Genomic DNA, 26,499 nt, shown 5'->3' with positions numbered 1-26,499 from the left:
CTGGTGCCAACTTTTGACCAATTATTATCGTTCACAAAGATACCTCGGAACATGCGAATTTGAGGCACGACATTGTCGGCTTGAGGTCCATGAAGATGGAGGAGTGAGCAGCAGCAAGACTCCAGAAATGATTGCTACGTAGTATAGAAGACATGATGCACACGAACAGCAGTCACGTGAGACCCCTTGCACCATGCTACGGAACGAGCGATAGGTGCACTTGCCTCGTGGTCGAGGTTGGCTCCATCACAATGTCCAACCAATCAATAAAAATGAGATGCTATTACCTATAATCATGTCCTAATCTGCCTCAAGCGTTCTAGCCATACCACGTCGAGATCGAGGGCAGTCGTGGTAAGGATGGAGCCATCATCATGTGTGAGTACGACCGCCCAAAGGTGGCGTCGCTTAGGTCCAGCGGTGGCAGATCGGGGGACGGAAAGAGACTGTGGCTGTTGTGGGGCAGACTGTGAAGGGCCGGGGACGTGTGTCGGGAGTCGCTCGACATCGAGTCGATGACCGACGACTGCGCGTTGTCGTCTTCGTTTTCCATGTCGTCGTCGTCGTCCATGTCAATCGCGTTGGGATTGTACAGCAACATGGCCAGTCGCTTTTGCTGTTTTCGGATTTGGATGTCGTATGCTGTGCGGTCCACTCCGTCGAACATGCTGCTGGCCGTTTCCATCGACAAGATGCTTTTCCTAAGCGACCGAATGTGGCGATGCGGCCATCGCGGGATGCCGACGCGGCGACACACCTTTTTCATCAGGGTCGTGCAAATGCCAAACAACTTCGCGACTTCGGCCAGCGGCTTGTCAAAGTGTGGTCGCAAGATGTCGATTGTAATGTGTTTGGAAAAGCTATGGGTGGCCGTGGCATTGAGTTTCTTCTTGGATGACATGGAAGTCGAGGATGTCATGGAGTTGCCTGGCAGGAGCTTTTTGTGCGTTGTGATAGCGGTGACGATTGTGGCGGCGGTCGGAAGGCGGTGCTTGTGATGCTGAGGCGACAGATTCATCACAGATTGCAAAATGTTCCCTTCACTCACGCTCGAAGCTTGCACAACGAAATCGGGAAGTTGACAGGTGACGCATGGCGACGCAATTCACTCGTTCCAAAGTTGACAAATCCTGGCCTAGCAAGTACGACACGATTGGCTACTTCACTTTGCACCCACCAATCAAAGTGCAATAAAGTGATCATGGTCTGTGATTGGCCCTTGCCAGAGTGTCACACACCTGCTTGAGATTGCAGTTTACAAAACTACAGTACTGAGACGATGGAAAAGACCAACCGTGACACGGCTTTGGACATAAGTTCCTCCGCGTGTTGTGTCAACTAGACGACATGCAACGTCGTGACATTCACGCAAACAACTCCCGCTTCCTTCCATACCTTTTCTATAGGCAAATACTACTGTCCAATACCGTGAACGACAGGCGGCGCTTGGTATGTATGACCATTCGCCGGAGAAGTATTTATCCACAGAACCCACTTCCGTGCCGTCGTCGAGTCTATGGTGCGTTGGGCGCGCCCGTCGGTGAATGGACATACACGGTTATGTATACATGGATTGATTGGCATGTTGGTGGCGCACCTTGAGGTGAGGGCTGGGTGACTGTAGTTGACGAAGCCTTGGACGAGACGAAAATAAGGTTTCATCAACATCAATCATGTGGCATCCCTTGGTGCCTCGTCGACATAAAAGTAGGTGCATGCAGTTATCCGGAACCGATACAATTTTACAATACTACGTACTCCTCCTAGTACTACGTAGTACTTTAGAAGAAGTTCGAAATAGCTGTATAGTAATCGACAGAATAAAACGCTCGTTTACAAATACACTCACTAGGTTGACTCAACTTGAAGTTCAAATGAGAAAATACTTGTAGTGAAACAACATGGGTCAATTTTCGCAACTTTTCAAAGTCAAGTCGCAGCCATCCAACGTGGGGATCACTGTCCCGAGTGAGAAGGCTGGTGCATATTTGATGAAGGTTGTTTACTCATGCAATTTGAAGTGCAGGGCATGAATACTCTGATCAAATTGACGACAGCACCATACCAATGGTGCTGCGGACGTACACCCTGCCATGGATACTGTATGGCTCAGCGTACTGTACAGTCTTTCGCTGAGATCATTCGGTGTTCTGAGGGATTCCATTGGCAAGTTCGTCTAAATTTCGGCCAATGAAAAGGCATCTTGAAGATCTTCACAATCACATCACCTCTGCGAACGGGCACTTGAGGACGTTGGTGACTGGATTTGACCCAATCTCCCAGAATTTCCTGTTGTCATAGATAGATTTCATCCAATCAAATGTGCTGAGTTAAGTAAATCCCAAGACAACGCTAGGTTTTGCGCACCGGTTGGTCGAATGAATCGGATGACGTTGGGGTGCTGGCGATGGCGTTTGTGCCCAATTGGTCGTTGGCATTTCTATAGCATTTTGTATGCAGCATACAATCCTCAAATGAAAAATAGATCTGTGTTGAGGAATTGGCCAAAAGGTCCCTCTCAGCAGTTTGCATTTTCGCGTGAGATCCCCCCCCTCCTCGAGTCGCCAGCAGCACCAACGACAATGGTCACAGGAAACTTAAACATCAAAGGTACCGTTGCCCCTTGGCATGCATCACATGACTCATTCTTTGCTGCTGCAGTGCTTCGTGTGGAAGATCTGAAAAACCAGGCGAAAGGAGCGAAGATTCTCGTGCGCGTGACTATTGGCAAAATTCAGAGCCAAACCGAGCCACAGCCTGCGGAGACAGGTCAATTCAACGAAATCCTGACGTTGTACGTATATAGACCATGCCATTCTTCGATACGTACGCTCATAACGCTGCGCTAGTGAGGGATTTCAATCCGACAACAAGAACGCGGTGCAAATCGAAGTGCTGCAAGCCGATGGGGCGAAGCCCATTGCGTCTGCGAAACTGTCCTTGGCGCCGTTTATCAACGCGAGGGGTATTGAAGAGAAGGAATTCAACTTGGATGATGGCGCAGGTGTGATTGTGCTGAGCTACGAATTTGCCCAAAAAGACAAGGGCAAGAAGCAGTCACCGCCACCACCGGCGTCGTCCACGACCAAAAGCAGCAGCTCGAACGACCCCCATGCTTCGATCCCTCGCAGCTTGACCACCACTGCCGAGCACGCGCCGTCGTTGTGGTACATCCACCCGTCGTTTTACTACGCCAAGACCAAGGAAGTGTACTCGTACGCGACGAGCTTCTCGGCCGTGGGGTACGTGGCACGCTACGGCGAGTCGACCCTGGAGTACCTCTTGCATCGGCTGGCGCCCAAGCAAGTGGGCAGTTTGGATGCGGTCGATCAATCGTTGGTACCGGCGCTGACCAAGGTGGATTCGCGTGTGGACGAAAACGTGTCGCACTTGCTCAAGTCGATTGCCGCGAGCCAGGACTACCTGCTCAAGACCAAGGACGGCGCCCTCATCAAGGTCCACAACACGGTGACGGCAACCAAGTCGTCGGTGGTGTCGACGGTGTCGAGCGTCCAGGCCAAGGTGAGCCAGGTGACGTCCTCGACTGTCGAGACGGCGTGCAGTTTGCACCAGAAGACGGTGGACAAGGCCAACGAAGTGCGCAAGTCGACGGTGGACACCATTTCGAGCGTGTCGCACTCGACGTATGCGACGCTGTCGAACGCGACGCACCACATTTTGGCCCACGTGCCGTTTATCAACTCGAAGGAAAAGGCGTAGCGGGTTTCTATATCTATTGGTGTGTCGCCCCCCATTCGTAGCGCGAGCAGAATGGTCGACTGTCGACGCTAAGACTATATCGTTTGAACAACTTTTCATTTATACGAATGTTTGGGTGTTGGTGTAAAACAACATGTACGCCTCGGCGCCCAACACGGTGGCTTCCGGCACGACCTTGACGTGGGTGTCACTCGTGAAGAACCAATGGGCGCCATGCTTGACATATGCCACGTAATGTCCTCCAAAACGGTTCCCAGAGTGCACAACCACTGCTTGCAGCGTGTACGTTGTGGGCCAGTGGGGGCCATACAAGGCTAAGTGCACGTGAGTAGACAAAAGACGAGAGGTCCAGAGGACGTACGCTGGGCCACATACGGAGCCACGTCCAGGTCCATAGGAAATGCAACGTGTCGACTGAGCTTTTTAAGCCGTGTCAGTCGCTACAAGAGATGGTATGTCGACGGATATGTGTGGTGGGTAGTGCATTAGCATCGAACCTTGAGATGCAGGGCAAGCACAGGGGCCGGTGTGTGCAGCTGCAGTTGGATCCCAGCAGTGTGCAGACGAGAGGGGTCGGGCGGCGTTGTTTGGCTGCAATGGTCGCACTGGTAGCCACATCCTTGCGCTTGGGAGAGCTCTCCTGGTGCCGTAAACAACGCCATGCAGTCTTCAAGTGCACACTCGTCCACCTGGTGACGACGTCAAGACGATGATATATATAGTAATAACGATACACCCGTGTCGTTACTACAACCAGAGCTACACGAACGTACGTACGTTGTTTGGAATGGACAAGGTGAGGCTCACGCATGCATCGAACGCTTTGGACGTGGTACTGCACGTCCGACAGACCACTGTACTGCAGTGCACATGAGCTTGCAGTTTCAGTGCAAGATACAGCAAGAGGGGTGCAACGAACGTACTTGACCAAGCAACCCATCATGGCGCGTCCAACAAAATTGTCATGCCAGCTGCTCGCGGTGCCAGGTTGCGTCGACGCCGATGATGATGCCGGTGGAGGACCCGCCAAGAACACGTCGTCTTGGTCCAGTCGGAGGGTCTCGGCGACGAGTTTTTGGATTTCTTCCATGGAACTTCCCTCTCGCACCTACATACATTCCCACTTGACTGTGGACAAACAGGCAGGGCGAACCATCAAGCTCAAGGTGTCGTGGTCGTCGGTGTGGACAAAGATCTGCTCCATCGGTGGCGAGGATGGTCCTTCTTCTGCATTCGTTGCGTGGGATGATGTACTGTTGCCGTTGAATTCGTCGTCGATGGCCCACACGAGCCCTAAGAGCACTTCGTACGCATCCTGCTGCTGCCGGTTCCGGAACTGCCGACACTTTTCACGGACGGCACTTAGCAGTTGAGACGGATTATACACTCGCTTGCCCGTCTTCTTGGTGGCAGGTTTCCCGTCCAGAATGAAGTCCCTATATCCATCACGACTTAGGATGTGTTGATTCAGTATGGACTCCTTCGTACAAGAGCGCTCGGGTGATATCGCCCCCACCGCTAGCCTTGGAAGGTCGAGCTCGGTTGGCCAACACAGGCGCAAACACACTCTTTAGCGCCTGAATCGTAGAGTTGAAGTAGCAAGTGTTGCCCAAATTTGCCAAGCCTAAACACACCCAACCAACCAGCCTCAGAATCAAACGATCAACGAACGGCTGGCTCGCTGCGTACCTGCTGGTATCAATCCAATGGCTGCTGCTTCCACGATGGTTCCATCGGCATCTTCTTCTTCGTTTGCCTCATGTTTGGATGGTTTGGGATCTTTCGCTCGTTTGCTCTTCTTGCTGGATGGGGGTGGTCGGTCCAGTGGCTTGTCCGTGGCTGGCTCGTGGTCGCCCTTGGCATGCAGCATCCGCCCGCTTTTCCCCACGACGATTTCGTCGTAAGCGGCGATGACGTCTTGAATGGCGCGACCAATGCGATCGCTTCGATCGAGAACGACGCCATCGCACTTGACGCACCTGCAAGCACCACATGCGTGTCGTCGATTCATGGGCGATCGATGATGGCCTCGTACCAGATCTCTTTCGTGGACATGTTGAAGAAACAATAGTGCTTTGTCATGTGCCTGAAGTGCAATTCATGTCAATTGCAAGAAGGTGTTCGGTGGACACGACACGCACTGGAGATGGGCGACAGTGTGGCTTTGGTGCAGACACCCCACGAACCCGCACGCGATGCAAATGGCATTTAGCTGGACCTTGTCCAGATCGTTGACCAGCTTCGTCGCGTGTTTTTTCGTGGACTTCTTCTTCCCACCTGCTGTAGCTTTCCCGCAAGTCTGTGCATAAGGCATGTCATCGACCATATTGGAGCGTGTCCACTCATTTACCTCGCAACGATGCAGCCCACCCTTCTTCATACGTTTACGTAGCATTGCAATGTTCACCGCGGCGGTGATGTGTCGACACCCCTTTGCGTAATCAGCCGCATCGTACTCTTTTGCGCTTGGTGACTCCATGTACTAGTAATTGATTCTTGTCGTTGGAACGATGTCGCCGCACCGCGGTTGGCTGAGTCCAATCCGCATAATTTTGAACATCCGGATGTAACCCAGCGGTTTCACAGTCAGAATACGACAGCAAAAAGCAATGCGGCCAACATGCTCGATCGCTTGGGGTACGACTGCCGCCAAGCGTGCGTCGCCAATCATCACGATTCGCTACCGGTAGGTCTGTGCTCAATTGTGGCATGTGCATGGGGGAACGAACAGCAGAGTGACCACAGTACCCTCCTGCAAGAATGGAGCTCGCCAGCAAGTGCCCAAATGTCACCATGGCACCGTACCGACATTGAGCGAAGGCTTGCCGAGGTCGATCCAGTTTCAACAGAGCTGACGTGTGACTTAGCCATCTACACGGCTTTTCTCGCCGGGGAAGGTAGGTGTTGTCCTCATTCTCGTACTTCCAGGTCGCCGCTCATGTTTAAAGAAGGCAAGGAGATGTTCGTCCAGGCGTCGCTGTGCGAAGCCAGCATCGAGTACTTGAAACTTCGACTTGCTGGTCGATTTGGACCCGTCCTTCAGTCCGACATCCAGACCGTCATGTGCAGCACCAGCTGCATGGACAGCGACGTCATGCATCAAAGCGCCATGGAACGATCACACTGCAGCTGCACCCAACTGTCCACCGACAGTTTCATTTCACAAGACTTTTGCCGACAGAACTCAGGTCCGATCATCGTACAGTGTCTATCCCCACTCATGGTGTCTGTAGCGCGGTTGCTTTGTAGCATCTTGGGGGTCTGCGGGACGTGGGGCTGCGGGCTCCATGACTTTATGTGTCCTCGGTACGATTGGGACCGACTGTACCCGTGCGCTGCCACGTCATTTCAAGTGTCCTTTCTGGTTATGGGAGTGTTGGCGCTAGCCGTTCTGGACGCCATATTAATTCAGTAATGCATGGTTGTCGTCACTTGGCGTATCCCTCGCAAATATATACTGGCTTGAACCATCCATTCAATCACTACTTATTACCGTAACTACGACACTCCACGAGGGACACCGGGTGCAAAGTACGTTTGGTCAATACCCCAAGGGCCTGTGTCTGGGAAAATGAGCTCTGGGTATAGCCCCGTGCCATACGAGGCAGTGTTGAGCCTGCTTTGCGTCTCGTAGTCGAACTCCAGTGCAACGGTCGCCCCATGTACATTCAAACAGGGGGGCTACACATAAAGCACTCGTTAGTTTCACCACGACGAGCAAGAGGACGTACTGCAGCACAATAGTACCACGACAACAGGTCGTGCTTCTCCCACGCATGCCCCGTCGCGGCTGTAAACCCCTAGTCACGTCAGTCAGCCGTGACTATCCACATGGACATATCAGCGACCAGACGATGGGCACATGACGTACAATATACGCTTGGTCGTTGGGCAACGCCAACGCCGCCGCCAAGTTGATCGGCACTGCCAACAGTGGTGTGTCTGTAGTTATGCCGTTGTCCATGAACACGACAACACAGCCCACTCGTCGCTCCTCGGACATGTCTTTTAAGAACGGAACCACGTCTGGTGTCGCAGACATGGCCGCAAAGTACTGCTGCGGTATCGTGTTATAGTAGCGCACTTTGGCGATATGGATGCCACCGTCGGCAATATCCACGGGGGTGGGCACCGACAGCACGAGTGGCGGGCTGCCCGGCATGGAACTGGACACGTGAAGACTACAAGTTGGATATTTGAGACGTGTGATGCACACATTGTAGGAGGAATAAGACCTGACGTGGTCGACCAGGAGCGCCCCATTCGGCCGAGTGTGAAACACCACAGCGAGGGCCGGAGCGATGTCGGACCAACCGAGCGCTTGTCCGGATCCCCCCAAGGCGACCGTCGCGTTGGGGTCGCCATGTACGACAAACGCAAAGCCGTCGCCGCCGTGGACGACGCACGACTACGAACAGACGATCGAGAAGAAACGACATACATTTGTGAACATCAAGCCCAACGGGGGTGTACTTGGTATGCTGAGAGGCCGAAATTGGGTGTTTTCACGTCGTAGCAGCGCTTGGCGTGGTCGGAAATCTAGAGTTGGTCCGTCAGATATATAGGCGATTCATTACAAGGTAGTCACTGTACTTGAAAAGTGAACCGCGTTTCAAAGCCGTCTAGGACATTCAGTGGGTCGTTATACCACACGGAAGACGCTTGATGAGGCTGGGATGCTGTCAACCTATGGCACCTCTTGATTGTTCTGACGTTGGGAGGCCGCATACCGCAGACGCACAGGGCATTCGCGCTGAGACGACGGTTGGTATGTGTCGCGATGGCCAAACATGGCAGTAGTGGATGCGATCCGTCCTGTAGACGCTGGTGTGGACGTTTCTGTCGTGTCGAGGGTGACTCGGTCGAGCGAGTGCGACTAAAAGTCATTTGGCCATCAACAACTGTGGTCGCCCTGAGGGTGTATACCTGAATCACGTCTAGCTGGGCTTCAAGCACGTCGCCATCCGCGTAGTTGACACCGTATGCATTCTATTCTCGTTATAAGGTCGCGGCAAAGTTGGGAGGGTTGTGTACCATGGGCTTGAAGATGCAATTTGACGTCGCACTGTTACCATTCAAAGTCAGTCCCAGCGTTTCATTGAAGTCGGCGTAGAAGAACACTACACAGTGATGACATGTTAACTCTTCGTTTGCATGGTCACGTGACACCTCCTTGTGTGGCGGTCGGAAGTAGCGTCGCCACCGCCACGGCATGACGGATGCTTCGGCGCATACGAATATTGTGCCGCCTCAAGATCCAGTAACTGGCGTTCATATCCGGACTTGTCCTGCTAACGCATCCGGACGTATACGTAGATTTCATTGGTCAACACCTTTTTATCCGGAGCATTTGTGGTGATAGTTTTTGAGTGTCACGCCATTTTCGCCGCAACATGCGACTGACGGTACATCGGGGCGAGAATATCGGCACCCCAGAGCAAGAAGTGTCTCTGGACACCTATGTCCGCGTACGCCCCACATGGAAGTTCCGGTGAAGTTGATGGTGTCTTCTTCTGTAGGTCGTGTATGATGGGAAGGAAGTCGGCATCACTCAGATCGTCCGACGAGCAGCGAATCCTGTATGGGACGCAGAGCTGTGGGTCCCACTGCTTGAGTCATGGGATATGAGCGTGGGTACGCGCTATCTCATATTGTTAACGCGCGATATCATCTTGTATTTGTAGCTTTTGTGGCATTCGATGTCAAGTGCAACGACGACTCCGCACACACCGAGTGCATTGCGTCTTGCCGCGTGAACTTGTCCCTGATGCAAGATGCCAAGGAACCAACACAAGTTAGGTGTCAGTTGATCCGTGGCTCGACAACGCGGCGTGGATGGCTGTACATCAGCATGCAGATGGAAGAGTCGGAGATGGCGTACTTCTCGAAAGCCAAGCGCATGGACGTCCGCGACGTGCTGCCGCCACACAACGACCGCTTTCACCACCATTACGCTCCCATCCCTCGCGTGTGGCATCCGTACGCCATGTCCTTCAATGCAACCCTCCTCCTCATGCATTGTACATAGGCTGCACGACTGCATTGTGCCGTCGAACGAAAAGGTCCTGTACTTGGTCGAAGAAGTGTCGTTGACGTTCCACGTGACCGAAGGCAACCAAGGGGTGCTGGCGCTCATGGTCGTGACCAACTTCCGCCTTTGGTTCATTCCGTATGCCCCCGTGCAGGGCCTCCACCACGAAGACGTGCACACGATCCCTCTCGGCAAAATCGCCAAGTTGACGCAGACCCAATCCAAGCAAAAGCACTTTACCGTGCATGGCTTGAATATGGAAAACATGGTACTACATATACAACTGCCATTTGTTCCATCATGTCCAATGGCCACAACCTGCCAGATGGCCTCGACTGTGGATTTGTGGTATTGAGCTTTTACCCAAAATTTGATTGACTTTTATGCTGATTCGCGCAAATCTATCGATCGATTGTTTGTACTGACGTTAGTACGAAAAGATTGCCCCGTGTCACACTAATTTAAGTCACACACTAATTCGATGATGAACATGATGTCGAAGACTGGATTTGATTGGCTACTTGATGAGTGTTGTGGGTTTTGATTGGTCGATCATCGATTGTGTGTCGATTTGGTGCTTCTGCGCATTCGATTGAGCACCCAAACACTCCAATTTCGAATCGACTTGACCATCTATGCTTGCATCGTTTGTTCAACCATGTCCTATAATGATCGAATGCTTGGTCCGACCTGCCAAATGGCCTCGACTGTGGATTTGGTCGAGTCCTTTAATATACAAATTGCTTCGTTTTCAACCATATCCAATGGCCACGAATGCCAAATGGACTTGATGGTAGGACGCGGCGCTGTACTCTGTGACCCTCAACGCCCGATGCCGCGCCGGCGACTCGGACGCCAAGCGCGTGCGCATGCTGACGCATATTGTCCACGAGATCGAGTGGCTACAAATGGAGAATAATTTCTGCGCCTTTACCGACCTAAACATCGTCGAGTCCCATCCAGAGGCGAATGTGACGGCCCAACATCCTGTCGGAATAAGTCCCATGACCAGTCGATCGATCTTGTCGACTCTGACGACGGCGGCACCACTACCCACCGGCCCACCTCCCCAGTTGTACGACCCTTCGACCTTTCATCTTGAAGCGCTCCAAGCTATCCGTTTGATTATGTATTCCATCGTAGGCTACGTTCGTACACGTCATCATTCGACCATTCGTTGGCCCCACCAGCCAGACTCGTGAGTCCCACGGCGACGAGTGCCGCCAACAAGCGACGCATCCGATACGACCCCCTGTCCGAGTTTTCTCGTCAAGGTATGTCGTCAGTGACACCGCTGATCGATCTTTATACCAATTCTCAACTCCCCCTTGAAGCTAAGGAAAATGCACAGGTGTATTTAGCCATCCCGCGTGGAGACAGACCACAAGCAACGCCCACTACGGCCTCTGTGGGTCGTACCCGAGCTTTGTGCTCGTGCCCACGTCCATCCCCGACGACGTTCTGGCCGAAGCCGCTCGCTTCCGCTCCAAGCGACGACACCCCGCGCTCACGTGGCTGCACCCTCGCACAGGTTCAAACACTGTTCCTTCAACATGGCTACACACAGACTCATCTGATTGGCTTAGGCGCGCCGCTGTGTCGGAGCAGCCAGCCCAAGTCGGGCGTCCTGCGCACAAGCAGCAAGGAGGACCGCGACCTCCTCTGGGCCATCCGCGACGCCGCGTACCCCGTGGACGGCCGGTCCAAACCGTCCACGTTGGTGCACATTGTCGACTGCCGACCCGAGATCAACGCCAAGTCGAACGCCCTCGCCGGCAAAGGCCACGAGTCCGCCAAGCACTATGACCGAGACGGCATCCCCTGTGCATGTAGGACCCCCCCCCTTGTTTTTCCCTTCACCCCCCCTAACGATTGGTGTGTAGCGATTGCATTCATGGGTATTGACAACATTCATGTCGTGCGCGCTTCCTTCAACCAGCTCAGCCAAGCGCTGTACCAAGTGGACGACGCCACGTTCCACAGCACGTTGCAGAAAAGCCGGTGGGGGGGAATGAATCCATCATCCCCAATCATTGGGATTCACACTATATGTGTACATACATAGTTGGCTGGAGCATATCAACAGCATTTTGGCGGGGGCGGTCGAAGTGGCGTCGCACTTGGAGCGGGGGGACGCCGTGCTGGTGCACTGCAGCGACGGATGGGACCGTACCGCCCAGCTGTGCGCGCTGGCGCAGCTGATGCTGGACCCGTACTTCCGGACGCTGGAAGGCTTTGCGATGCTCGTGGAGAAGGACTGGTGCAGTTTTGGCCACAACTTTGCCAAACGGTGCGGGTTTCCCATCTCAGACGACACGTCGCCCGTGTTTCAGCAGTTCCTGGACGCCGTGTACCAGCTGACACTGCAGTTTCCAACGTACTTTCAGTTCAACGAGATGTTTCTGTCGACTGTGGCCGACGCTGTCTACTCGTCGTGGTACAAACAAAATACTTGAATCAACTCGAGTGACTTGGCTCATTAATTGTTGTATTGAAACACTGGCACGGTATGTATGTAGGTACGGCACGTTTCAAAAGAACTGCGAGGCGGACCGCGCGGCATTTCTTTGCGCCGTGCCGACAATCAGCGTATGGGACTCTATCCGCGCCTCCACCGACATGTACCGGAATCCGCTGTACAACACGGACACGGACGACGCGATGGTGCCCGTGTGCCGCGTCCGGCTCATGCAGCTGTGGACCAGTCAGCACCAGAAAGCCATCAGCCACATGCGGCTGCAGCAGCGCGAGGTGGAAATGCTGGCGTTGATCCGGCAACAAGAGCGCGACTTGGCTCGGCTGCGCGACATGCTGTCCCCCGAGCAGCACGTCGAGGTCAAGAACGCCCAGCTGCGCTCCGAGATACAGCGACTCGCGCGGAAGATTGCCATCCACCACGAGCCCCGCCTTCCTCTTTCAAGTCTGTCGTCGACGCCGAGCACCACACCTGACAAGGCCAAACTGCTGCGCCGACTCACGTCCAACGTAGCTAGCCCCACACATAGCAACACCCCGCACCAGGACGCGTCGTCGCCTTCGTTAGGCCCGCCGCCCTTGCAACCAGTCGATTTGCTTCGAACGCGCAGCGGAAGCGGGCGTATGAAGCAGAATCTGACGGCGCTCTTGACCGGCCGACCCCACGTGTCCGACCTCACGACGCTCCGCTCGGAATACCAAGACCTGACGAGGCAACTGGAAGCCATGCGCACGATCGCCGTGTCGTTGGACGAGGACGCACACGCGACGATGCAGCAGTACGTTCCCCCCTGACCATAGAAATATATATATACCTATATTGGAACGAATATGGGTATAGATTGCGCTTTCAAAACTTCAACACGCCATTGGAAGAAGTGACGATTGGCCACGAATATGCCAGACCAGACGAGGGCCCGTTCATGCTGCCGTCGCCGTTGTCGTCGGTCCCGACGACGGCCCACAACAATGCGGCAATGGTGTCTGCGACACTGTCCAATTCGTACTCGAACGCCATCCGCAACATCAGCCTCTTGGCCATGACCGACTTCAACCAGACGACGAAAGGACCCCGCCTGCATTCTGCGACAACGTCGCGAGGCGGTAACTCAAACGTACAGCCCGTGTGGGAGTCGGACAAGGATGCCGCGTGCTGCAAACAGTGCAAGAAAAAGTTCATTGCCGTCGTGCGCAACCGCCACCACTGCCGGTGCTGCGGCTACGTGTTTTGTGGCAAGTACGTGTCTGATTCTGATGCTAAGGGGGAGGGTTCACGTCTGATTCCACAGGTGTACGAGCCATCGCATGTCGCTGCCCGAGTTTGGGTACTTTGAACTGGTCCGCGTGTGCCGCGTGTGCTTTAACTCTGGGAGTGGCTCGGACGAGTATTTGCACGACGACTAGATACAATGTAGGGCGACTACTACACCGGCAGTTTTTATATTTTTTCGCTCAGATAGTAGCGTCATCGCGTTCGACCACGTGGTCGGACAAGGCAATCTCTTGCTTGACCACTTCGCTAGTTAACGACAGCATGGGCGGGGGGGTATCCATTATACCCGTCGCAACAACGTCCGAGGGCGTAGTGGGCACTGCCGCAGCGCCGTTCGTGTCGGTGCTGACTTCTCCAATGACGACCGGCTCTGCGTCATCCGTCACGTACGGTGCTGGACGTTTGCCCACCGCCAGAGCCTGTCGGTACCGAGGGGTGGCAACCATCGCTTTGACAAAGCTGCCGTTGTAAGCATTTTTTGGTGTTAATCGGGCGATGAGAGGGGACGAACAGCAGATCGACGCCTTGGACGACACGGCGGCGTCTTCGATCTCGAGGGCGGGTCGTTTGCCTTCTATTCGTCGGCCAGTCGACTTGTGCAGGGGTTTCTTTACAGGTCTGGGAGGGGAAATGGTCACGTTAGGGCGTTTGCGGGGAGGGGGGGGGATGGAGTGTACCGCGTGGGCATGGCGTGGTCTTTGGCCGGGGTGACGTTGGGCTGATGCGGCGGAGGCGGGGCGATCCCCATGAGACTTTTGAGCTGCAGCTGCTTTTCATAGTGTTCTTGCCGGACGTCTCGTGGAGTGATTGTTTTCAGGAGTGTTGGAAACGCGCCTTGAAACTACATGTCCACTAAATAGTTATTCCCTTTGGGGGAATGCATATATATTATATATATATATGTAGTGGACCAGCTCGGCACGGTACGAGCCAGGTCCAGGGGCACTTCGTGTGGACTACAGTAGGAACGGATGTGAGAAATCGACTGCGACAACCGAGCAAACCTCTGCAAAGCGAGGGGTGGCGGACTTGAAGGGCGTTGCATTCCCCTTGTCTAAACAAGGACAAGTGGGGGATGGCGTCGTGGGGGTGCGGACGTACATTGGGCGTCATAAGTGATGCCGTGGTCCACTTCGTAGATGGCGTCCGTTGGCAGCGGCAACACCAGGTGCAAACTCGTGCACCGGTCGACCCTACGACCTGCATCTAGATACACCGACGCAGTAGTAGTATCGGGCGCACTTGTACAGCGATATCGAGCGGGTCGTGGACGGCAGGTGGGGGTCGATGTAGCCAGGGCCACGGCCCACTTCGTACGGGTCTGCACTTGCCATATCAATGCTAGGTATGTTGCTCGAAGGATATACCTTGAAACCCTTTCTTGTGTATGGACGTTTGCCGAAATGCTGTGTATTGCTGCTGCGCGAGCCGCACGTTGCAGTTGTCCTTGCTTCGGCGCATTGGAATCGGTCGTGGCGGCGAAATGGGGTGCATTCTTCCGCTAAAAATAGCAAGCCTTTGGTTGCCATGTTGCATGACCCTTTCTTCGAAAAGGATGCTGATGTATACTGTACTGTACATGTATGCACTTGGTACCGTAATCCTACACGTGATCTCCATCAAGATAACGTGTACTACCGGTAGTAAATGAGTAGTGCATTGCCATCTCCTCTAAATCAAGTTGTTGCATTGAAACCTCGACGGGATTGACTGACAGGTATGTGGCCCTAAGGTTTGGCATGCAACTATAACTTTATCATGTTTCAAAGCAGGGCCGACAGACACAGCTCAGAGATTATTGGCAGCCCAGGGAGGGGGAACAACTGCTACAGTAGTCGGCCATACTCTGCCAAATTCGCAAGTTTAGTTAACCAGCAGGAACGTTCAAAGGCATGGTCATAGCTAGAGGTTTATTTCTTGATGAGGTCAAGTACACGCATCCAACGCGTTTTCGAGTGCATTGTGTACTTGTACTCGGTCTATAGCTCGCCTTCCCACCACAACCCGTCTGTGTTCATGTCAGCCTTTTCGCTTTTGGAGCTACAAGGTCTTCAACTTGTTGACGTTCGATTCCAACAGCGTCGGGTCGGCTCCGGAAAACTAGGACGCAGTCACGTCGTGAAGAATGACAACGCGACATGAGCAGCAATTCAACGTACCCCCAGCGATTGTTGGAGTTTGCCATTCGCATAGAATTGAAAGGTGGGCATCGACTACGACATTCCTCATCATCACCAACAGCCAAGACAAGATTGGACTGGAGCTGTGTACCCGGACACCAGCGACGTGGGCGGTGTGGTCAAGTTCATCCACGTCGACCTTGACGAATGAAATGTCCTCGTTCTTGTTGCTGGACATGCATTAGTTAGATTCACGAGCGGAGGACCGACGCCGTGTACCTGAGGTTCGCGTAAATGGGCGAGATCATCTTGCACGGGCCGCACCATGCGGCCGTGAAGTACACGACGCTCTTGGCGTCCGGACGAGCAATCAACTGTTCATACTCAGCGTGCTCCGCCAGTTCCTTCACGAGAGAAGCTACAAACGGATGACATTCCCGTAGACCTAATGGGAAGTACCTCCACCGCGCGAGGAGAAGCGAGCGACAGACGCGCGGGAGGTGGCGGCAGCGAATCGGCGAAGAAGCATGCGGAACGACAAACTCAAGATGGGGTTTGTCGGCAACGATTGGCTCATATATTTAGGGTATTTCAATGATATAAGGTTTTAATCCCCCAGTTGAAGTCCGCGATCCACGTTTTTGAATTCGAAATGCAAAATCACACTGGTAATTTGTATGTAATATTTTAAAATTCACCAAATGAAAAAGTCCAATTGCAATCAGCATCATTATCGCCTTTCCAACAACAAACAGAATGACCGCGTCAGCAATAACCCTCCGAGCACTCGTACTCCGTGCAATGGCACTGGCATTCTTCCATGCTGCCGCCGTGTCCGGTGACTGCTCTGCATGCGCGACCAGTGGGCAGTGTGCCACGGCTTTCAATGGCGGCGCTGGGTATTTCTGTGGCAACTGGGCCGAAACTCCCTGCTGCTGCCCAGACAATGCCGTGTGCATACCCACCTCGCTCACTTGTCAATGTAGCCCCGTCACGGATCATGCAACATTCTCGCCTGTAGAGTCAACTTCGTGGGACGCGTCCAAGATCCGCTCCAGCGGCCTCGTGGCTGTGTTCGTGTGGTTGACGTGCTGCTTTTGCGTGTACTGGGGCTGCTTGAAGCGCATGCGACAGAGTTTCGTACGGCAACATCATTACGTTGCCATTCCGCCGTTGCACGCTGGCGCGAATATGTACAGCCTTCCGTTCTCCCATGCGATGCAGTACCCTCCCCAACCACAGGTCCAGAATCAGCCTCACCATGAACTTCCACAACAAATCGCGGCACCGACGCCACCACTGCGCCCTGATGGAGTCGATCGCATGTTGTGAATGGGCAGACTGTCTTGACATTGCCCAAGATCAGAGTATAGCTCTTTTTTTCATGCAAACAGAACTATTTAAAGCCAATTCATTTCATGAGAATTCCAAGGCTCGTCCCAGTGACAATGAAACGTTGTCGCATGATCCAAACGATGTTTTGACAGCACAATAATAGATGATGCTTGAATAGGACGCATAACTGAACCTAAAAGTCACCGCCAAAGTCGCCGCCGCCGTTGTCGCCCGAGTCGCCAGCAAACGTGTTGTCCCCAGTATCCCCAGCAAAGGTCGTGTTGTTGTACCCGCCATCGTACCCACCTCCGTCGTGATGGTGCATGGCTTCCCCAATGGCAACGCCAGTTACGACTCCCGCGGCAGCTCCCAAGGCGGCGCCTGTGCCTACGCCATAGCCAGACTGATAGCTCTGGTACACCACTGGCTGCGGAGGCGCCATGTATACCGGCTGCTGGGCCGCGTACACAGGCTGCTGGCTTGCATAGACCGGTTGCTGGTTTGTGTACACTGGCTGGCCATATTGATTCGTCGGTTGGGCCACGGGAATGTATTGCGCTTGGGCGACCGGCACATACTCTGCGTCGTCGTTGCGACAGCAGCAGCGACAGAGGCACCACGCCAGACAGATCAAAAACAAAAACGAAGCAATGCTACCAACGATCGTAGATCCGGATCCGTTGTGTGGGCGGTAGGGAGCAGGGGCGGCGGCACAACGACAATCGAAAGGAGTGGTTGCGCATTGGGCGTTCTGTGGACAGCAGCACGTTTTGCCAGCAACAACCCCACAGGATCGACCAGGGGTCCCTCGATAGGCAGTGCTGCATTCGCCATTGTACACGCACGAATTGCAGTCGGCGTCGACCACGCTCGCAAAGCACAGGAGCACGAGCGACACGAGCAGAACAAGTCCCGACGATGTCTTCATGACTGCAACTCGGAAATGGCACTGAAGGGAGGGTAAACGAGAATGCATGTGATTGGATGTGAATTCTGCCATTATAGGAATGCAGGTATTACCGTCATTCATGACCTGACATACGAAATTAATGATATATATTATTAAATACTAACGTTTGTATTAACACCTGTAAATAATTCCAAGTACAACATGCATTCCACCCATGCCCACCCATACCCTAATTTATACTATTAATAGTATGCATCGGGTAAAGTCGGGTACGGGTACAGACCTGTCAGCGAAGGTGCCAGTTAACACAAGCACTACTGTACAGTTGCGGACACTTCTGTTGCAGGATCTGCGCAAGCTGACAGTACAGTACCATAGCGAACATTCCGTATATCCTTTGACGTGTGGCTGTCAAGCTGTGGAAGGTGCGATACAGTCGTAGACAGTGCGATATGGAAACGGCTTCTTACATCTTAGGTTGATATTGCCGAGGGGGTGACGGGGCACTGGGAGGAGGATGGATCGACCGAATCGCTGGAGGTGGCGACTCGTACGGACGCGCTTCATAGACGGATTCGAACGGAACATGTGATTGATCTTGATCGGTCAGCTTGTTGCGCGCGGAGGACTGGGTGGCGAAGGGCGCCGCCACGGCGTACGCTGGCACTGGTTGGTTTCCTGGGTAGGTGGGTTGGTTGTGCGATGTGGGGAGTGTTGAGTCATTGGACGAAGGTTGCAACAACCGAGCGACTGGTAGTGCATACGGTGGCTGTTCTTGGGGATAAGATGACTGGACATTCGGATCAAATGCTTGGATGTGCTGTTGCTGAAGGACGCTTCCGTATGTGGCTGGAACTGTGTCGTATCGTTGGTACGTACTCGCAACCGGGGCTGTAGCCAGCACGGGATGCGAGTAGCCTCGGTTTGGTCTGTTAGGTAGTGGGAGGAGTTGGTTCGAAGCGGGCAGTTGGTCGTGTGATGGTTTCGCCTGCGCTTGCGCCTGGCGTCCAGTGCAATTGTGTCGCACGCAGCAAAACGCCCCAACGAATAGGCTCACGACCAAACCCATGACGATGGCGACGACCAACCCGTCGTTTCGATCCATAGGAAGGTTCTGCGGCGGTGCGTAACCAGGATACGGCAGATTGCGGCACCTGCAGTCGAATACCGTGGCAGCACATTGCATGGTCAACGGGCAGCAGCAGTAAACGCCGCCAACACGTCCGCAGTATGAACCAGGCGCGATATCTTTGTAAGCCAGCGTGCAATCGCCAGACATTGCGCAGTCATCACATGCCGCCGACACGATGGAGAGGACGGTCAGAAGGACGGCGGCAAGCAGTCGAAGGAACGACGAACCCACCCACAGCATTGCACAAATTTGACAAGCAAAATGGAATTGTGGGTCTCATAAAATAAATGCATGCAGGATATAATACAAAGCAAAACCAAACGTGTATATTTAAAATAATATTCACACGTGCTAGCTTTCACTATGGAAAAGTTACTTCGACGGTTTTAAAATAGTGGTCGAATTAATTCACTAATCAAAATGTCCTGAAACTGACTGTGAGAATCCATACAGTAGTGGCACAGCACGACCGAAGCAAGGCCGCGCCATGTTAGCGAATTTGCGAGCTTCTTGAACGTTTCATGCTTCCCTTCTACATGTTATTCCGCCAGTTCCGTCTGGGTCATGCGACTGTTAAGATATCGTTAATGGTCACGTTACACTGTACCGTACTTGCAGTGTGCATAGACCACAGCTTCAACAAGGTGTCAAAATCTGCTGGATTAGGAGGAAAGCCTAGAGTAACTACCTAATTGACCTAATTTAGGATCCTACTGCATATATTATAGTATTTATTCCTAGAGGAGAATGATTTCTGTTACCAAAGGCGTAAATTGTGCCTTCTCGAGTTATGGTGATGCACGTGCAACTGGCAGAAGCACTGGCGAAGGTGGACAAGCCGACCCAGAAGCTCCTCAAACATGTCATCCACTATGAACCAGTGCAGCAGATGCTCTGCACCTTTCTGGCCGACACATCGCGGTCATTCGAAGATTGGATCTGGGACCCCAAGACCCGTGACGTGCTAAGTCGATTGCAGTCGCGGGTGGAATTCGCTGGACCTCAAGCTGTCAAGAGCGACCCGACACTTCAAGCAAACTACGAAGACGCACTCGTCAATGGCATCGATCACATGGACGTCGAGTCGTTCTTCGCCGCCGCAGATGCCGCCAAGCAGGCCGGCAAGTTGCATTTCGCCGAAAAGCGGTTTGATGCGGCACTCAATGCGTTCCGAAAAGCTGCGGATCTTCTCAAACCCCAGCTAGAACCATGCGAATCTCCCTCGATCCTCACGCCTCTGTTTGTAACCTCGTGCACCAACGCTTCAATCTGCGCAATAAGGTTGCAGCGGTGGCCAACCGTGCGCGAGTACGCCCAACTGGCCCTTGCTCAAAGCCCCAGCGACGGGAAGGCGTGGTATTGCCTGGCCAAAGTGTTTCTATGGGAGCATCGTTACGACGAAGCCAAGGACGCGGCAGAGAAGGCGGCACTTGCGAATCCATCCGACAAGTTGTGCCGCAAGGTGCTCCACGACATCGACGTCCTTCAAGCTCGCCGCGACGACCAGACGGCAAAGGATGTCGAGCAGCTTCGACACGAAGCCGAACGACTGCGTCTGGAAGAAGAGACCCGACGACGTGGCCTGCCAGCCGAGGACGCCGCGTATAAGCCACGATTCGTGTGGCTGCCCCATCCAACATCCCCCAAATCGCCCACGAGCAACTTGCACACGTACATGCAACGGAGCAAGGAACACGTACGCTCTGGATGCCTCTGTTCCTCCCGTTATGATGATCACTTGTGGTTTTATATGGGTAGATTACGATCGAGTTTGGCCAGCTCCACGACCCAGAGAATGGCGAACCTCCATTGTTTGAGTGCGTGGTGACCAACCATTCGTCGAAAACGCGACTGGCGACCGCCCGCGCGCCGAGCAAAAAGGCGGCTCAAGCCATAGCGTCCGAAGTAGCGATCTTGAAGCTGTGGTTCGATCGTCACGCGGCCAATAACTTGCACGCTGACGACCAATCGTACTTGGCTCAACACCCCGAAGCGCTAGAGGCGGCTTTGGCGGTGGACTACTCGATTGTGCACACGGTGTTGAGGTCGCAGTTGAAGCCAACAGCGCCATCGACGTACACGTGCGCCATCTTCCTGAACGACCTGGACAAAGGCATGGCCCCAGCCATGTACCTGAACCAACTGCACTCGCAAGGCAAGCTCCACGTAAGCGACTTTTTGCTTGGTGTGGTACATATATCAAGAGAGGACGATACTCTAGATTGACTACGACATCGCCGACCTCTCGGACCTTCGCAACAACATTCAACTGTTTCGCGTGTCGGCCGTGCTCAATGGGCGCGTGGTGGCCACGCACGAGTGTCCGTCCAAAAAGACCGCAAAACAACAAGTGGCCAAGGTGGCACTGGACGTGGCGCTACGGGAAAGCCGCGCCATGTTCCCTGACCAAGTGGAAGAGCCGTCGTCGTTATGGCAGTGAATGTGAGTGTACATTACAGCAATGTCACAAGTAAAAGTAACGGGGAAAGGCTTGAAAATGGCGGCAATAATGACGTGGGAAATTAACAAGCTTACTGGAGTACTCTCGAGGAGTATTTATTGACCAAGGGCCCACAGTCGTATTAAAGTTATCGTACTACAGTACTATTTCTAATATTAATAGTCTTAGTTACCAGTACTGTACTAACTGTAAGAACTCTAATCAAATTTTGCTTTGCACTTATTGTGCTTTCGAGTGAAATTTCGTGTTGTGGCGTGGTTTCTCGTTGGAATTTAAATCGATTTAATTGGCTACTTCAGATGAGCTCAAAATTATTAGCCAATCAAAACCTTTTCAATGAAATTCAACCAATCAGATCGATTGTGGATCGGTTTGGTCGGCGCGATTCGATTGCACCCCCTCCCCAAATTTGTATCAAATCGACAATAATTGTACTATTAATAGTAGTTCTACGTCGTCTTTGGCATAATCGACCTCGAATCCGCAGATTTTATTAATACTGACATCGCCACAGATTTAATACAGTAACTGTGTGCACGGCCGATAAAGATTTATTCGGCCGAGATAGATCATCGGACCCCAGATTTATCAGTCCTTGCCCGGAATTGCAGTTTGAAACCAATTCTGGGTTGAGTCTCGTTATCCCCTGCCTGACTTCAAAATACTAACTTGAGGCCTTTGTGAGTAGAAAGGTGTTGGAACATGGTATTGGGCTCGGAGAAGCCAATACATGTTTGCACGTACCTCGAAGTAATGAAAAATGCAATGAATGCAAGATCAACACTTGCGCCCGTCAGCTCTTACAATGATCGACATGCAATGCGGAGCAAGCTACTGTAGTGGCCGATGAAGCGATACAGATATTTAGTGTTTTTATCCTTCCAACCCACCATAATAACTGTACATCTGTCCCAGATTAACAGAAACCTTGCGTTTTGCCATAAATCTAAGATGCCTGCGGTTTGGCCCGTCTGGTAACCTGAAATATTACAATATTTTGTCCCAAAACGCCATGTTGGAGTTGACACCTCAGATGTGCGAAGACGTTTTTTTCGTCTTCGCAGAGTATCAGAATCTTAGAATCGCAGAAATTTACATTTTCAGATAGCAATTTGCCGTTGAAACAGAGCTACAGGTACACTTTTTTCGATTCCACTACGTGGAAATATCCGGATACTTGGTTTCAGACTGCCGAATTTCCAAATAAGTACTTACTAGTAACTGCCAAACCTATTCACTGTCAGGAAGCGCCATGCTGATCAAAAGTTGTACATTATTCGAATAATTCGGCTTCTTACGACTTTTGAGTATCTCTAAGAATACTTATTTCCCATTGGCTACCGTCTAAATGTATTAACACGTCAGAGTCAAAGGACACAACACTGCAGACACAAAGGCCTCTCAACTGTAAAAAAATTGTACAGTACTACTACATAGTAGAATCTATGCATCAGTGGTAATTCAGGTCATCGCAACGATCGGCCGCCTCCAAACCAATCGCTCTTGACGATTGGAGTTTTACCATTCAGTTCAACGCCATTGATGGTGAAATACTTGGACAGCGTTTGACGGGCTATATCCTTCAAACGCTACTTGAAATTGCCACCTAAAATATCTGAAGGTGATACCCTACACGATACATCGCTGAGGTGTCCTCAGATTTCGAGGAATTGCAAAAGTGCAGTTTGGGGTTTCGGGGTTGCGGAGTTTCGGGGTAGGAAGAAACTAGTGGTAAATTACTAAAGTACTCGATAAATGACAAGATGCTGCTACATATTGGAAATCTGGCGGTCTTTTGGAATTTATTGGATGTTTAATTTGTTCAGCGGCTATTGTGTTGGCCATCCGTCACTGACAATAATATGACTGATTTCGTTGGATTCCGAGTTTTATCCTGACTCGTCGTTAATCACACGATACATCATGCAAACTGGTTTTATAGCCTAATACTCAGACCAGTTTTTTCGATCTGAGCGAAGACTATCTAATTGTCATGAACACTATTTCGGATAGAAGTACCTTGATATTGTGAATAGCACAGTTTTTGCTCAAGACATGAATGACTGATTTTGGGGCGTGGATTCGATACGAATTTCCAGACCCCGTTGAATCGAATCTCGCCACCCAATCACGAATCGACGCTATTGCTAATCCATTTTTGAGTGGATTTGATTGGCTCGTGCAGAAAGGACAAGTATATTCAACCAATCAAAACTTCAGCGTGATTCAATATCGACAAACCAGGCGAATTTTGGATGGAAGTTTGTAGCGAATTCACAATAGGCCTTCTGAGATATTTTTGGAAGTCCACGACCCTTTCTATTTTATTAAAAATATTAATGTATTCTTACAGTTTAATGAAGCATTCTTTTACACTTATGTTCTGTATTCCATTTGACCATTTTAAATAAATTGTGTAACCGCTACAAGTCAAGACTACAATCTACTCCGGAGTATAATGTTATACGAGTTTTTCATGCGACATTTGAAAGGTATTTCGACGATTACTCGAAAAGTAAAGCGAATGAAGAATCGAATTCACGGAGGAAAACGGCGTATGCCTACTGAATTTCATATATATATTCTTAGAACCTCAAATACAAGCACAAAAAGGATCGTGGATGCTCTCGACCACTCGTGAATTCAATCAATCTGATAACAATTGAAGCATGTCGTGCTCGAAGATTTTTAACCCAAATCCAATAATTCCAAGCGGGATTTACTCCTTGAGGAGGTCCAAAACACCATATTTCAAAATGGACCGTTTATCTCCATTTGGAAAATGGCATTTTTTATTTAACGTTATCCCATCTTGCCAGAAAATGGAATATTATTTTTGAAATGTTACCAGATGCACCCTAAGTATTGTGGACTCGGTACAAATTTCCAGATCCCGTCGAATGGAATCTCGCAGTCGAATCGAATCACGAATCGACGCTATTGGCTAATCCAATTTTGAGTGGATTTGATTGGCTCTTACAGAAACGACAATTCAATATTGATTTGACAATCCAGGCAAATTTTGGGAGTTTATAGCGAATTCACAATATGACTGCCAAATAAGTTGCGAAGCACAAAACTATTACTAGTACTACTAGTACGTAGTACGAGTACCACTGTCCTACACTGCACTACAGTGTAGTAGTACTATAATAGTACTGTACTACCGGTACGTAGTATACGTATAGTAGTTCAAAAAATACGGTATGAGACGTTTTTCCTAGTTTTAGCTTCACTTGAGAAATTCGAACCGGACAACGACCATGCATTTTCCAGCGTGCTTTCTACATGTAGCTTGGCGTGCACATTTACTACGTACGTTCATGGCAATGATGTCGACTACTAGTAATCTCGTTCGCCTGCATAGATTTGTTTGCTTTACGACCCCCATAGCTTGCATGGCCAGATTCTTCGTTTCAGTGACATTTGGTACATAGGGGGCCTACTAAAACAGATTCACTACAAATTCCAAGAACAGTGAAGGTCTCGACTCCCATGGGGACCCACCTTTTTTGTCGTTTTAAACTGGCAACAAAAATTCACGTCCGGTCGACCAATTGTGACGACCCAGATATTTTGATGCAAGTCACCACATGGGCGTACCTTGCTTACAGAAGTTCAGTCACTGACCATTTTACGATGAAGCACGTATTCCCTGTTGCCCACGTATCCACTGTTGCTCTCGTAGCGATCCTCGCCGCCGCCACCGTATCAGCTGCCACCCCAGTCAGTATCTGTCAAGATGCGACCTACTCTATTGCTGGGTCGATCTGCTCTGGCAACGGCTTAGCGCCTGTCGGACAAAGCTGCCCTCGAGTGGGTGACGTGGCGACCAAGGACTGCCATCCGTACCTGCCTTCTTGGGACGCCAAGACGTCGACCTGCATTCTGAAGGAGGACTCTGTCTGTACGAAACTCGCATCTGGGGCGTGGGGATGCGTCCTCCCATCCATCGGTTGCGGCCAACCTGCAAAGAAGAAGAACAGCAAGCCGTTCGACTGCGATGCCTCGCAATCAGCACCGGTGGCTGTGACGTCGTGGGAGTTTTCTGAAAACGACTCGCCCAGCCTTGCAACGGCGTCTGCCGCCTCCGCCCCTGCCTCATGGTTTGTAGCGTCGACCGCCAAGGTGCAGTATGAAGTCGGCTGCTTGAACTCTGCCAAGTTCGTCAAGACCACAACCACCGTTGCGCCTACTACTACGCAATTGCGAACGGCCACTCCAACGTACCCGACGGCGTCCCCAGCGACTACCATCACGGCCAAGCCAACCACCACTGCCGTCCCTGTTACCACAACCAAGCCACCAAGCACGGCTGCCCCTACCACATCGAAAGCCACCACCACGGCTACCCCTACCACATCGAAAGCCACTACCACGGCTACCCCTACCACAACCAAGGCGATTACGACAGCCACCCCATTGACCCCAGCGCCTACCACAACACAGGCGCCAACTCCGGCGCCTACCCCTGCACCCACCCCAGTTCCTACTCCTGCGCCTACCCCTTGTCCTACACCGCCCCCCACCCCTGTGCCTACTCCTGCACCAACACCTTGCCCCACAACTGCACCGACGCCTGCCCCTAATCCCGAGCCCACCACTACGCCGACGGTGACCACGACGACTACTGCTAACCCGACCACCACGACTACTTCAAGCCCCACGACTACTGCTAACCCGAATACCACGACTGCTTCCCCTTCCACGACTACTTCAAGCCCCACGACGACTACTGCTAACCCGACCACCACGACTGCTTCCCCAAGCACAACCACTGAGGCTCCGAACGGCGTTTAGAGATTGAATACCGCGATCTAATATGCAAAAGTTGCACTTTTGTTCCAAAGTTCCATTGCGTACGTAGTACATGTTGTAAAGGGTGGATGAATTACCCAGTTTCTGGACATTGGCGTGACTCAGAGAGGTGGTAGCACCATACAGGATCTCCGATGTACAGTAAGTAGCACGAATCGTCACATCCCCCAATATGTACGGCACAGCACAAAGCAAGGAGATGACGGTACAGTAGTAGGTATTAG

The 26,499-nt window shown here is 52.0% G+C and overlaps 13 protein-coding genes across 22 annotated transcripts; 6 read left to right on the top strand and 7 right to left on the bottom strand.

The window, feature by feature from the left end:
* Positions 1-261: 261 nt before the first annotated feature.
* Positions 262-1,019, bottom strand: H257_01299 (hypothetical protein; the record flags this gene model as incomplete). The annotated part of the gene is made up of 1 exon (XM_009824439.1): positions 262-1,019. A coding segment is annotated over one exon (700 nt), but the record flags the coding sequence as incomplete, so codon positions are not given.
* A 1,475-nt stretch (positions 1,020-2,494) lies between these two features.
* H257_01298 (hypothetical protein) lies at positions 2,495-3,828 on the top strand. Its single transcript, XM_009824438.1, has 3 exons — positions 2,495-2,610; positions 2,662-2,794; positions 2,850-3,828. The coding sequence occupies exons 1-3, from the start codon at positions 2,583-2,585 to the stop codon at positions 3,718-3,720; spliced, it is 1,032 nt and encodes a 343-aa protein (XP_009822740.1). The 5' UTR covers positions 2,495-2,582; the 3' UTR covers positions 3,721-3,828.
* Positions 3,802-6,209, bottom strand: H257_01297 (hypothetical protein). Its single transcript, XM_009824437.1, has 11 exons — positions 6,071-6,209; positions 5,862-6,019; positions 5,756-5,806; positions 5,410-5,699; positions 5,209-5,344; positions 4,874-5,156; positions 4,644-4,828; positions 4,498-4,579; positions 4,218-4,409; positions 4,082-4,160; positions 3,802-4,034 (listed from the first exon to the last, which is right to left on the bottom strand). The coding sequence occupies exons 1-11, from the start codon at positions 6,197-6,199 to the stop codon at positions 3,820-3,822; spliced, it is 1,800 nt and encodes a 599-aa protein (XP_009822739.1). The 5' UTR covers positions 6,200-6,209; the 3' UTR covers positions 3,802-3,819.
* Positions 6,210-6,314: 105 nt separating this feature from the next.
* H257_01296 (hypothetical protein) lies at positions 6,315-7,168 on the top strand. 9 transcript variants are annotated; one of them, XM_009824434.1, is made up of 4 exons: positions 6,315-6,357; positions 6,411-6,617; positions 6,672-6,908; positions 6,954-7,168. In XM_009824434.1, exons 1-4 carry the CDS (start codon positions 6,330-6,332, stop codon positions 7,133-7,135), a joined length of 654 nt encoding a protein of 217 aa, XP_009822736.1. In that variant the 5' UTR covers positions 6,315-6,329; the 3' UTR covers positions 7,136-7,168. The 9 variants fall into 9 exon arrangements, with proteins under 9 accessions (XP_009822736.1, XP_009822738.1, XP_009822733.1 ...); XM_009824436.1 differs by having other exon boundaries at positions 6,315-6,406; positions 6,480-6,617; XM_009824431.1 differs by having other exon boundaries at positions 6,672-7,168.
* On the bottom strand, positions 7,167-8,973 carry H257_01295 (hypothetical protein). The gene is made up of 10 exons (XM_009824427.1): positions 8,890-8,973; positions 8,755-8,840; positions 8,647-8,709; positions 8,451-8,596; positions 8,314-8,407; positions 8,194-8,259; positions 7,956-8,128; positions 7,592-7,901; positions 7,452-7,520; positions 7,167-7,401 (listed from the first exon to the last, which is right to left on the bottom strand). Exons 1-10 carry the CDS (start codon positions 8,951-8,953, stop codon positions 7,219-7,221), a joined length of 1,254 nt encoding a protein of 417 aa, XP_009822729.1. The 5' UTR covers positions 8,954-8,973; the 3' UTR covers positions 7,167-7,218.
* Positions 8,974-9,081: 108 nt separating this feature from the next.
* Positions 9,082-13,661, top strand: H257_01294. Of its 2 annotated transcripts, XM_009824425.1 has the most exons (13): positions 9,082-9,188; positions 9,240-9,354; positions 9,405-9,699; positions 9,749-10,019; positions 10,549-10,826; positions 10,895-11,025; positions 11,103-11,282; positions 11,338-11,580; positions 11,635-11,752; positions 11,817-12,188; positions 12,271-13,005; positions 13,068-13,463; positions 13,516-13,661. In XM_009824425.1, exons 1-13 carry the CDS (start codon positions 9,114-9,116, stop codon positions 13,628-13,630), a joined length of 3,324 nt encoding a protein of 1,107 aa, XP_009822727.1. In that variant the 5' UTR covers positions 9,082-9,113; the 3' UTR covers positions 13,631-13,661. The 2 variants fall into 2 exon arrangements, with proteins under 2 accessions (XP_009822727.1, XP_009822728.1); XM_009824426.1 differs by having other exon boundaries at positions 9,114-9,188; positions 12,271-13,463.
* Positions 12,217-15,005, bottom strand: H257_01293 (hypothetical protein). Its single transcript, XM_009824424.1, has 7 exons — positions 14,867-15,005; positions 14,742-14,820; positions 14,601-14,692; positions 14,504-14,553; positions 14,411-14,455; positions 14,177-14,340; positions 12,217-14,117 (listed from the first exon to the last, which is right to left on the bottom strand). Exons 1-7 carry the CDS (start codon positions 14,991-14,993, stop codon positions 13,679-13,681), a joined length of 996 nt encoding a protein of 331 aa, XP_009822726.1. The 5' UTR covers positions 14,994-15,005; the 3' UTR covers positions 12,217-13,678.
* Positions 15,006-15,323: 318 nt separating this feature from the next.
* On the bottom strand, positions 15,324-16,196 carry H257_01292 (thioredoxin; the record flags this gene model as incomplete). Its single annotated transcript, XM_009824423.1, has 5 exons — positions 15,324-15,599; positions 15,659-15,712; positions 15,771-15,849; positions 15,899-16,037; positions 16,079-16,196. The coding sequence occupies 5 exons, from the start codon at positions 16,194-16,196 to the stop codon at positions 15,540-15,542; spliced, it is 450 nt and encodes a 149-aa protein (XP_009822725.1). The 3' UTR covers positions 15,324-15,539.
* Positions 16,197-16,353: 157 nt separating this feature from the next.
* Positions 16,354-17,921, bottom strand: H257_01290 (hypothetical protein). The gene has a single exon (XM_009824421.1). It carries the CDS (start codon positions 17,880-17,882, stop codon positions 17,148-17,150), a length of 735 nt encoding a protein of 244 aa, XP_009822723.1. The 5' UTR covers positions 17,883-17,921; the 3' UTR covers positions 16,354-17,147.
* H257_01291 (hypothetical protein) lies at positions 16,361-17,914 on the top strand. Its single transcript, XM_009824422.1, has one exon. It carries the CDS (start codon positions 16,376-16,378, stop codon positions 16,949-16,951), a length of 576 nt encoding a protein of 191 aa, XP_009822724.1. The 5' UTR covers positions 16,361-16,375; the 3' UTR covers positions 16,952-17,914.
* Positions 17,922-18,310: 389 nt separating the features above from the next.
* Positions 18,311-19,256, bottom strand: H257_01289 (hypothetical protein). The gene has a single exon (XM_009824420.1). The coding sequence runs from the start codon at positions 19,234-19,236 to the stop codon at positions 18,331-18,333; it is 906 nt and encodes a 301-aa protein (XP_009822722.1). The 5' UTR covers positions 19,237-19,256; the 3' UTR covers positions 18,311-18,330.
* Positions 19,257-19,757: 501 nt separating this feature from the next.
* On the top strand, positions 19,758-21,676 carry H257_01288 (hypothetical protein). Its single transcript, XM_009824419.1, has 3 exons — positions 19,758-20,692; positions 20,755-21,162; positions 21,218-21,676. The coding sequence occupies exons 1-3, from the start codon at positions 19,787-19,789 to the stop codon at positions 21,434-21,436; spliced, it is 1,533 nt and encodes a 510-aa protein (XP_009822721.1). The 5' UTR covers positions 19,758-19,786; the 3' UTR covers positions 21,437-21,676.
* A 3,366-nt stretch (positions 21,677-25,042) lies between these two features.
* H257_01287 (hypothetical protein) lies at positions 25,043-26,257 on the top strand (the record flags this gene model as incomplete). Its single annotated transcript, XM_009824418.1, has 1 exon — positions 25,043-26,257. Exon 1 carries the CDS (start codon positions 25,097-25,099, stop codon positions 26,255-26,257), a length of 1,161 nt encoding a protein of 386 aa, XP_009822720.1. The 5' UTR covers positions 25,043-25,096.
* Positions 26,258-26,499: the final 242 nt, after the last annotated feature.

This window comes from Aphanomyces astaci (assembly GCF_000520075.1).
Source record: "Aphanomyces astaci strain APO3 unplaced genomic scaffold supercont1.2, whole genome shotgun sequence".
Lineage (NCBI taxonomy): Eukaryota > Oomycota > Saprolegniomycetes > Saprolegniales > Verrucalvaceae > Aphanomyces > Aphanomyces astaci.
The sequence above is the reverse complement of the archived record's forward strand: the minus strand, read 5'-3'. Positions and strand labels throughout refer to the sequence as shown.

Coding starts and splice junctions, on each gene's coding strand:
- H257_01289 (XM_009824420.1), bottom strand. CDS start 19,236: ATGCTGTGGGTGGGTTCGTCGTTCCTTCGACTGCTTGCCGCCGTCCTT.
- H257_01293 (XM_009824424.1), bottom strand. CDS start 14,993: ATGCACCCCATTTCGCCGCCACGACCGATTCCAATGCGCCGAAGCAAG. Junction 14,821..14,866: donor ACACAAGAAAGGGTTTCAAG/GTATATCCTTCG, acceptor TGGCAAGTGCAG/ACCCGTACGAAGTGGGCCGT. Junction 14,554..14,600: donor CATCACTTATGACGCCCAAT/GTACGTCCGCAC, acceptor GTCCTTGTTTAG/ACAAGGGGAATGCAACGCCC.
- H257_01298 (XM_009824438.1), top strand. CDS start 2,583: ATGGTCACAGGAAACTTAAACATCAAAG. Junction 2,611..2,661: donor AGGAAACTTAAACATCAAAG/GTACCGTTGCCC, acceptor TTGCTGCTGCAG/TGCTTCGTGTGGAAGATCTG. Junction 2,795..2,849: donor TTCAACGAAATCCTGACGTT/GTACGTATATAG, acceptor ACGCTGCGCTAG/TGAGGGATTTCAATCCGACA.
- H257_01294 (XM_009824425.1), top strand. CDS start 9,114: ATGCGACTGACGGTACATCGGGGCGAGAATATCGGCACCCCAGAGCAA. Junction 9,700..9,748: donor ATCCCTCGCGTGTGGCATCC/GTACGCCATGTC, acceptor CATTGTACATAG/GCTGCACGACTGCATTGTGC. Junction 10,827..10,894: donor ACCGGCCCACCTCCCCAGTT/GTACGACCCTTC, acceptor ATTCCATCGTAG/GCTACGTTCGTACACGTCAT.
- H257_01296 (XM_009824428.1), top strand. CDS start 6,330: ATGCGGCCAACATGCTCGATCGCTTGGG. Junction 6,358..6,410: donor AACATGCTCGATCGCTTGGG/GTACGACTGCCG, acceptor CGCTACCGGTAG/GTCTGTGCTCAATTGTGGCA.
- H257_01288 (XM_009824419.1), top strand. CDS start 19,787: ATGGTGATGCACGTGCAACTGGCAGAAGCACTGGCGAAGGTGGACAAG. Junction 20,693..20,754: donor TGCAACGGAGCAAGGAACAC/GTACGCTCTGGA, acceptor TTATATGGGTAG/ATTACGATCGAGTTTGGCCA. Junction 21,163..21,217: donor ACTCGCAAGGCAAGCTCCAC/GTAAGCGACTTT, acceptor ACGATACTCTAG/ATTGACTACGACATCGCCGA.
- H257_01291 (XM_009824422.1), top strand. CDS start 16,376: ATGACCGCGTCAGCAATAACCCTCCGAGCACTCGTACTCCGTGCAATG.
- H257_01290 (XM_009824421.1), bottom strand. CDS start 17,882: ATGAAGACATCGTCGGGACTTGTTCTGCTCGTGTCGCTCGTGCTCCTG.
- H257_01297 (XM_009824437.1), bottom strand. CDS start 6,199: ATGGAGTCACCAAGCGCAAAAGAGTACGATGCGGCTGATTACGCAAAG. Junction 5,807..5,861: donor CACACTGTCGCCCATCTCCA/GTGCGTGTCGTG, acceptor ATTGCACTTCAG/GCACATGACAAAGCACTATT. Junction 4,410..4,497: donor CCTTGTCCATTCCAAACAAC/GTACGTACGTTC, acceptor CGTCGTCACCAG/GTGGACGAGTGTGCACTTGA.
- H257_01295 (XM_009824427.1), bottom strand. CDS start 8,953: ATGCGCCGAAGCATCCGTCATGCCGTGGCGGTGGCGACGCTACTTCCG. Junction 8,710..8,754: donor ATTGCATCTTCAAGCCCATG/GTACACAACCCT, acceptor TAACGAGAATAG/AATGCATACGGTGTCAACTA. Junction 8,597..8,646: donor CCCAGCTAGACGTGATTCAG/GTATACACCCTC, acceptor AATGACTTTTAG/TCGCACTCGCTCGACCGAGT.